The sequence below is a fragment of the Nicotiana sylvestris genome, chromosome 1 (assembly GCF_000393655.2).
Source record: "Nicotiana sylvestris chromosome 1, ASM39365v2, whole genome shotgun sequence".
NCBI lineage: Eukaryota > Viridiplantae > Streptophyta > Magnoliopsida > Solanales > Solanaceae > Nicotiana > Nicotiana sylvestris.
Window position 1 is genome coordinate 90,930,627 of NC_091057.1, and position 9,695 is coordinate 90,940,321.

General features: G+C 37.8%; 1 protein-coding gene across 1 annotated transcript in view; it reads left to right on the forward strand.

Moving 5' to 3' along the window:
* Positions 1-9,592, forward strand: part of LOC104222058 (GTP 3',8-cyclase, mitochondrial) — a 9,770-nt gene extending 178 nt beyond the window's left edge. The window contains exons 1-7 of the mRNA XM_009773238.2: positions 1-147; positions 1,920-2,540; positions 3,059-3,226; positions 3,305-3,496; positions 5,313-5,381; positions 5,587-5,720; positions 9,302-9,592. The exon at positions 1-147 is cut by the window's left edge and continues 178 nt beyond it. Coding sequence (XP_009771540.1) covers positions 88-147; positions 1,920-2,540; positions 3,059-3,226; positions 3,305-3,496; positions 5,313-5,381; positions 5,587-5,670 — 1,194 coding nt within the window. The 5' untranslated portion in view covers positions 1-87 and the 3' untranslated portion in view covers positions 5,671-5,720; positions 9,302-9,592. The remainder of the gene's footprint in view (positions 148-1,919; positions 2,541-3,058; positions 3,227-3,304; positions 3,497-5,312; positions 5,382-5,586; positions 5,721-9,301) is intronic.
* Positions 9,593-9,695: the final 103 nt, after the last annotated feature.

A 9,695-nucleotide genomic window follows, 5' to 3' on the forward strand; every position in this document is an offset into this window, starting at 1 on the left:
TCTAATATCCAATTCGATACTCTTTTCTCTTCCTTTCTATCTAAACCAAAACCCAATAGGATTCTTTGAATTCTTCAGCTCTTGCAAATGCGGCCTTCTACCTTTAGATTCTTCCAATGGCATCTGAGTCACAAGTCTTTCAGCTCTGTATGTTCTTCCCTTTTACCTTACGGCGTTTTGCTCTTTTACTTATTTTTGACGGCTTTGTGATTTGGATTGAATTTTGTCAATATCGAACACAAACACACAGACACACACACGTATAGCCTTTCTCATCATATGTGCATACTTCTCTGGTAATCAATTGTTGATAGCTGCGCGTAAACATATTGCGCTGTCGAATTAAATTTATCTGATTCAGGGTTACTCCCCTTTTGGAGTTCTGTTTCATGATTCGACCTCAAGTCTTGAGTGTGTTACATCGTGGACTTATACTGAGCTTGATATCATCCTGATTAAAAAATAATACTGAGCTTGATATAATGAAATTCGGAATTTCTGGATAAATTTTCTAGAGGCCTGTTTATTTTGGAACTCAAATCTCCAACTAGATCAATAGTTTTTCCTATGCTACTCTGAAGTTACACTATGTCAATTACTTATGAGTAGACTTCATTCTAGTTGGGTGGTAGAGCCCTTGTTGAGTGACGGAATACCCATTATTCTTTTTCCTTACATTGATTGATGTGCTTACCGACACATTCAACAAGACACGTGGATCATGTCCAGATACTGCATTTCTCAGAAAGGCGATTGCTTAGTGAATGTTTTATCATATTTTTGTTTTATATAGTGTGCATGTATGTAATTCATTTGATTAAAAGGTATTTACATGTACTTGATGCGTAGACTTCTATTTGTTGTGAATTATTTCTATAGACTAAAAAGGTGTTTGATTCTGTTGTTCCTCTTCCTTTCCGTTTTCTGTTTTTGGTAATCTATTTAGGTTTTTTTCAAATTCAAAAATAGACCTTTGCATATCTTGGTTAATGGAAACAAGAAGGATATAAAACATGTGCAACTCTTTCGGACACAATAAGTGAAATTACAAATACTTCTTTACAAACTAGCCTGAAAGACATGGTCGTTGGTATGTCCGTGATTTCTTTAATGATTCATCACGTTGACATGGATGCGGCATCCTTTGGAAGTTTTAGAAGTCTACGCAACACAGATGACTTGTTGCATGCTAAGAAAGTCTTACGCTAAGGTTATTTCAAGCTAAACCTCAACCTACCTAGGCATGATCAGCTCTTCGAGCCAAAAATCTAAGAGCACAGGTCTTGAAATAATAAATAGAGCTTGAATTACTCATCATTCAAATGCAGATAAAGAAGATGTATGATTGTTCCAAATAGAATTTCAAGTATTTATAATTTTGTTTATAGATAAGATTTTGGTAATTGAAAATTCAATCATGAACGTGAAACCATAAAATATGGGTGAAATATCCATATCTTCTTTGGTCCTGAGAAGCAGATGACATCCTGAAAGTTGAAACCATGATATTATATCACAGTGATGGGAAATAAGTCCAATATATTATCGTGTGATATATGTCGTGCTCGTGCCTGGTGGATATGATTGGTAGAGAAGTCACTAGTCAGCCTATGTTACAAGAGTAGGTGTCAGTGCCTCGCAGTGGCTCAACTGCTTGTATTAGAGCTTGAGATTTGTTCTAGTTTGATTAATAATGGACAAGTTGAGTTGTTCAGGAAGCTGTGTGTTTCACATACCTCTTGTTCTTTGGCATTTAGGAAAATAAATAGGACAAGTTGATATATTTTACTTCCACTGCCAGCATCCAGGTCCTCTTGCTTGGTCCTTTACTTTTCTTCTCCATTTGTTTGTGAAGTTATAACTATTCCTTCGCTACTCCTCAACTATGTACTTGCAACTGGCTGATAGTTAATCTACAGGCTAGCTTTTCATCCAGAGCATCATTACTATCTGCAAGCAGCAGTGGTCAAAATACAACGACTAGTCAGCTCAATGGATCCTCGTCAAAGATGTATTCGACTTCATGCGAGACATTGTCCGAAGATTCACCCAAAGATAAACCTATTTCTGACATGTTGATCGATTCATTTGGAAGGCTGCACACGTATTTGAGAATATCATTGACTGAACGTTGCAATTTACGGTGCCACTACTGTATGCCAGCTGAGGGTGTAGAACTCACTCCTAGTGCTCAACTTCTATCTCAGGATGAGATTGTTCGCTTGGCAAGTTTGTTTGTTAGCTCTGGAGTGAACAAAATTCGTTTGACTGGTGGGGAACCAACTATTAGGAAGGATATCGAAGAACTTTGTTTGCAACTATCAAGCTTGAAGGGCCTGAAAACCCTGGCTATGACTACAAATGGGATTACTCTAGGAAAAAAACTTCCAAAGCTGAAAGACTCTGGACTTAATCTGGTGAACATAAGCTTAGACACATTAGTTCCAGCGAAATTTGAGTTTATGACTAGGCGCAAAGGGCATCAAAGAGTAATGGAGTCAATTGATGCTGCAGTAGAGCTGGGATATAATCCTGTCAAAGTAAGTTCTCTTTAGCATGGTTATATTATTATTCTCCCTAGAATGATGCTCCCTCCTGTGTCAGCTAACTTAATTTGGGTCTTGAGGATTTGCTTTATCATGTTTTTGGTTTATTGCCAGACTTTGGTAATCTATTTATTTGTCAAAAATTATAGACATGTGGAACGACAAATTACCAATGTAGAATAGAGAAGCAGTTCAGAAGACATTAAGATATCATGGTTAAAGTAGGATTTGTTTTGACTTGTTAAATTGTAAAAAACTGAAAAATGGAACTTAGGCAACACTATCCTGTTTTGCTTCCCGATGATGCTCTTAAAGCTAGTTTATTCATGAAAATCTATAGCTTTAGCTTGAGGTTCGTCATAATTCAGATTGTACCTATGGAAATGGAACATCCTTTTGAGGACTAGATTTGAAGAGCAAGCTTTCTGACAAAAGCAGTTCCTCAACTAGGCCTGATAGTCTGCTTTGTGTTACACTATTTATGTTATCTTTTGGTGTGTGCTGTACCTCAGGTAAACTGTGTTGTAATGCGTGGATTCAATGATGATGAAATTTGTGATTTTGTTGAGTTGACACGTGAAAGGCCAATCAATGTGCGGTTTATTGAGTTTATGCCATTTGATGGGAATGTTTGGAATGTCAAGAAGCTAGTACCTTATGCTGAAATGTTGGACAAAGTGGTATGGTAGACTTTGTCAGATGTTTCTCTTATAAGTCAGTTATGTACATTACCTAAGTCACTCAATATTACTGAACAGGGTAAACAATTTACAGGGCTTCAGAGAATTCAAGATCATCCCACAGAGACAGCTAAGAATTTCAGGATAGATGGGCATCAAGGCTCGGTTTCATTTATTACATCAATGACTGAGCATTTCTGTGCTGGTTGTAACAGACTGCGACTTTTAGCTGATGGAAACTTCAAAGTTTGCCTTTTTGGTCCTTCGGAGGTGAATATCCTTTTGATTAAAATTTGTGAAATTTGTGAAAACTTGCATAGGCTGTTAAGTCATGTTGCACATATCTTCTTTTATCAATTAGAGTACGTCACACCTTGTATTTTTTCTTCTGATCATAAGCTCCCGCTACTTCAACTAACACCCATAGCTCCCTTTCCTTCTCAGACAAGACATGTAACAGTGTGTTTTTCGATCCTCCACTAATGGAGAAATTTACTATATTACACGTTTTTCCTGTCTTCCTACTCCTCTTTTCTCTTTTACAGTTCTGATGTTTCTACTTTATTATATCTTCTTCAGCTTTAATGCTACATTATCCCGTTATCAGCTCTATCCTTCTGTTTTCTCTTCTGTTCTAGCTGTTCCTATTATCGTCTTCTTTATCAGCCTGATAACTTTGAACTAACATTTTTTCTCACTGGTGAGTTTGCCAAGCAAGGAGGGACAAAGTAGGAGAGAAAGAAGAAAGAATTTGCAATGAACTCCAACCATTTGATGCAGGAGATGAAAGAGTAGTAGCTGGGAAGAGAAGGGAGAAATTAGTAAAGCAAATAAGAAGAGTAGAGTAATGGAACTTGGTCTAGCACTTTTACTCTGCTGCTGAAGAAAACGAAGAAAAAAATAGAGGGAAAGAGTCAATAAAGAAAAGAAATGAGAAACTAGGGTAGATAATATGGTGCTTTTCACTTTTCTGCTACTAGTGGATGAGAAAACTAACTGTCTTTAGGGCAAAATTAGAGGGGAATAAAGTGTCCAAAAGATCTAAAATCCAGAATGTTTACAGTTCTCACCAAAAGCTCCGCCAACGCTCCCAAGTCCTGTCTTCCCAGCTTAAAGAACAAATGAACAAAAAAAAAAAAAAGGAATAAAGAAATACAGGAGAGAGAGAGAGGTAGCACTGATGCAAGATGTCCCTTTTGTTCTTTTGCCTATGCTATCCTTTTCAGGATTTCTTCCACTAGAATATCAACTGTAGTTACTTGTTCCAGTCACTAGGGATATCCTAGGTAGAGAAAAGGAGATAAAACATGAGGATACTGCAACAACAACAACTACCACACCTCGAACAAATCATGTCATTCTATTTAACTCATCTCACGCCAATATTTTATAAAATACGAATAATAATGAAAATTAAAATAAGAAGTACTAAAAGTTCAATTTCCTTGTAAAATATGAGGATGAAGATCCATATTTGACTATCTTGTATTCTTGTCTCATGAAAGTTGTATGCTTTTGTGTGCAATTAAGAGTTGGATAAAAATAAATTGCTGTAAAATTTACCCCTAGGTTCGTCCTATCAACTATATATTGTCATATCTGTAGACCTCATTTCTGATGGTAAAAGCTGCATCGTCGTCCCGCAGACTTACTATTTTGGTTATAAGTTAGTGTAATGATTCTTATTTTGTATACAATTCATCAATGCAGTACCTTTTCCTCATTCCTGTTCTATCTATCCCGATTGGTTGAAGAGTCTAGAAGAAGGAATTATTTGGTCAGGTGAACCAATGATATTTATATGATGTAAATGCAGCTTCGTGAAATTCCTCTATAAACTTAGTCCCATCAGTGCTTCCTAGATTCCTTTGTTTAGGCCTTTTATTTTTCAATTCCTATTAATTCTAGGGGATTCAATTTAATATAGATTAGACTGTAGCTTCATTAACTACTGAATTTTCATCGTCTCTACACCTGCTGTTGTTTGGGATTTATTACAATGGCTCGACAAAACTTTATTGTAGAAATTATGAAATGGGTGTACTTGTGTTACAACTATTTTTTCTTTTATTTTTGTTTTCTCCAGGTGAGCTTGAGGGATCCTCTTCGTCTTGGTGAAGGTGATGATAAACTTAGGGAGATCATTGGGGCAGCAGTATGTAGCTACTAATCCATTCCAATACTATTTGTTGCTTACATCTTTGCTATTTGTGTCTTTTTCTTTTGTTCCTTATATTTTGCAGGGTCATCCTGTCATCAGGGCAAGATAAACTGCCTTCCATATTGTTTTTAGCATTTAGGATTCATTTGGCATTTACAATATTATCTACATTTGTTTTAATTCATTTGTCCTATTTCAGGTCAAAAGGAAGAAAGCTTCTCATGCTGGGATGTTTGATATTGCAAAAACTCCAAATAGGCCGATGATACATATTGGTGGATGATGGATGGAATATATCGGGTTTCGGTGCTCATCACTGAATTGTACAATGATGTATGTATGCTATTTGTTGGTCAATTTAAGCACCTTCCCGTAATTTCTCTTCAATACTTTATTTAAAGTTTTGGTGGCCTCATTTGTTTCTTGTCACTTTTAGGTTTCCACTGCATGTTGAGGAAACACAGTTCGACTACAGTTATAGCATCTCATAAATAGTGAAATTTGCCTGCATAAATTTTTTCGAATCTTCGAAGTTTTGTAGTTATTTGTCCTGAGCTAGATCAGTATATATCTCAACTGGCTCTTAGGAATTTGCTCTTCTTGTGGTTGTAGATATATTATTTGCTTGTAAATTTGATTAGTACTTTCCTTCAGTCAATTGGTCTCGACTCAATTGGGTTATGAGTCTGACATTAAGACAAGAAAAATATAATTCCATATTTCCAATATCACGTTTTTCATGCTCCTTACTAATTTGGCCAAATTGTGGTAACTTATTGGAAATGTTAGAAATGACTTTTCCTTTCTTGACCTGAATAGTGAGTCATGGGATGTTTCATTGAGAGCCTTGTAAGCCTGAACCCGAGGTTTTACGTTTGCATTTATGCTTATCCAAGTCGATAAAGATAGTTGACCATTTAATTCTTTGCTTTTGTATAAACATATTTCTTTCAGAGATGGTTACATAAATAACTAGGTGATGTATTGGAATTCAGAGGTTCGTTTGGGAACCTTTTGTTTCGAATCTGACCAGACTTCGTATTCAATTTTTGTTGGAGTTTTTGTAATAGGTACATTAAGAAGAGCTTGCACAACTTGACTCGAAATATATTCCTCACGGGCTTTGGTCTAGTGGTAAGAGCGCAGTGTGTGATGTGTGGATTAGATGGCCCGCATGGATTTCTCGATTATAAAAAGAGCTTGAAGTGTATTACTATATATTATATTCATATTTTGTGTTGATGTACGAGTCAACATTATCTGTCTGCGATTAATAGCAATAACTGAACAAACCCGTTTACCTCGTATGTTATCTGCTTTTTATTGGCTGCGGTGCAGGAACTTAATGAGTGCTGAGGTGGTTAGTGTTACTGCATAAACGCTTTGGCTATTTTGTGTTTCAGTATTATAGGTCTGTATTGGGATGGGAGTAGGCCTATCAAGTTGGTCTTTCGCTTGGGAATTTAATGTTATTTAATATGGTAAGGTATTGGTGGAAGAGGCGTGTATCAAGCGTAGATGGCAGGAGTACTTCCATAGACTCTTGAACAAGGAAGGGGATCGGAACATCGTGCTGGGTGAGCTGGAGAACTTAGAGAGTCGGAGAGATTTTGGGTTTTGTAGGCGTATTAAGTGTAAGGAGGTTGATGTGGCAATACGGAAGCTGAGCAAAGGTAAGGTTACTGGGCCTGACGAGATCTCGGTGGAATTTTGGAAAGAAGCGGGTAGGGCAAGCTTGGAGTGGCTTACTAGCTTGTTTAACGTTATTTTCAGGACAAAGAAGATGCCCGAAGATTGGCGGTGGAGTTTGATGATTCCGTTGTACAAAAACAAATGTGATATTCAGAACTGCAACAACTACAGGGTATTAAGCTTCTGAGTCACACTATGAAAGTTTGGGAGGTGGTGGTGGAGAGGAGAATGAGGACATGTGTATCTATTTCTAAGAACCAGTTCAGATTTATGCCGGGGCGGTTAACTACAGAAGTCATTAACCTTATGAGACGATTGGTGGTGCAGTATAGGGAGAGGAAAGAGGACTTGCACATGGTGTTCCTTGACCTTGAGAAGGCTTATGACAAAATCCCGAGGGAGGTGCTATGGAGATGTTTGGAGGTTAGCGGAATCCCGGTAGCGTACATTAGGGTGATTAAATACATGTACGAAGGTGCTAAGACTCGGGTGATTACTGCGGGAGGAGACCCGGAACATTTCCTTGTGGAGATGGGGTTGCATCAGGGATCGACCCTTAGCTTGTTTTTGTTTGCCTTAGCGGTGGATGTGCTGACACGACACATACAAGGGAGGGTGCGATGGTGTATGCTATTTGCTATGAGATAGTACTATTTGACGAGACGCAACGCGAGGGGGTGTTAACGCTAGGTTGGAAGTTTTGAGATAGACGCTGGAGTCCAAAGGTTTCAAGTTGAGTAGGTCGAAAACTGAATACTTGGAGTGCAAGTTCAGTGATGGGAGGCATGAAGAGGAAGTGGAAGTGAAGATTGATACTCAAGTCATTCCCAAAAGATATAGTTTCAAGTATCTTGGGTCTATAATTTAAGGCAACGGGGAGATTGACGAGGATGTTACTCACCGCATGAGAGCGGGGTGGATGAGATGGAGGCAGGGGTTTTATGCGATAAGAATGTTCTGCCTAGACTTTAAGGGCAAATTCTACAGGGTGGTAGTTAGACCGACTATGTTGTATGGAGCTGAGTGTTGGTCCTGAAATGAGAATGTTGAGATGGATGTGCGGACATACCAGAAAAGATAAGATTATGAATGAAGTTATTAGGGACAAGGTGAGAGTGGCCTCTATGGAAGACAAGTTGCGGGAAATGAGGTTGTGATGGCTTGGGCATGTGAAGAGGAGAGACATAGATGCCCTGGTCAAGAGGTGTGAGAGGTTGACCATGGCGTGCTTGAGGAAGGGCAGAGTTAGGCCAAAGAAGTATTGGGGAGGTGATTAGGCAGGACATGTCATTGCTTCACCTAACCGAGGACATGACTCGCGATAGAAAAGTGTGGATGTCGAGTATTAAGGTGGTGGGTTGACAGGTAGTTGTGAGTTTCTCCTGGGTTTACCAGTAGTACTAGTACTAGTACTATTCTTGTATTCTTTTATTCTTAATTCTTTATTACTTGTTATGTCACTCGCTTCCATTACCTTATTACATTACTATTGATATTGCCTGTTGCTTTATTTTTACCGTTTCTTAAGCCGAGAGTCTATAGGAAACAACCTCTCTGCCTTTATAGGGTAGGGGTAAGGTTGCGTATACAGTACCCTCCCCAGGCCACACGTATGAGATTAAGCTGGTTGGTTGTTGTTAAGAATTGGTAGAGTATCAACCCAAAGCTTTGTGTACATGAAAGAGTTTGCAACCTGTTTTAGATTCGACGATTGCTTTGAACTCCACTTAATGCATCTGTTATGATAGTTGTTCAAAAGGAACGAGTGCGACCTTAACCATTGTCGTAGAGTTGAAGATTGCTTTGATCTTCACTTAATGCATCTGTCGTGGTAGTTATGCAAAAGGAACAATTGTGACCTTCTAATACTGTACTTAGATGTTGACAATATGGTAAAAGCATTGGTTTACACATCCGTTGGAAGTGTCTTTAGAAGATAAAGAGTTGGTCTTCACAATTGGAAGTCACTATCGTGAGACTAGAGCATGAAAGTGGGCTACTTGAGTGCTAGTCTTCACTAAGCATAAAACCTGGAGATGAAGTTCATCTGGTAATGGGCATTCTCCTACAATATTAAGTCTTTGTCAGAATTCTTTTATCTGCATTTACTCATTAATACTCTATTTGTTTTACTTAATATGCATTATCATTTTAAATTTGCTCTTTCTCGTATTGAAGATCTTTGAACTAACAATGATGCAATTTTTCACTTTACATTGTAGGTATGTGACATCAAAGACACCAGGAAAAAAGAGAAATATAGGAGCAGAAAACGGAGAGGAAGGTGACCCAACAGGTAAAAATACTAGACTTGAGCAAGTAATCTACAATTTGGATTTTGAGGCTGTATATGTGCATGTTTCAAAACCACGAAACATAGTGAGGCACATACTAAAAGATCCGTGTATTCCTACATAATTGTGTTTTTCTTGTATCCCATGTGTGAAATTAAGAAATTTATACATGTACCACTTCCGAGCAGGCTATTGTATTATTGTAATCCTTTTGAACTACATGTTAATTGTGTCTCTGTTGCTACATTTATTTGCTACTATTACTTAAAGAAAAAGGAAACAGAGACATTTGTTGCCTCGTTTTGACAAGAATTATGCTTCT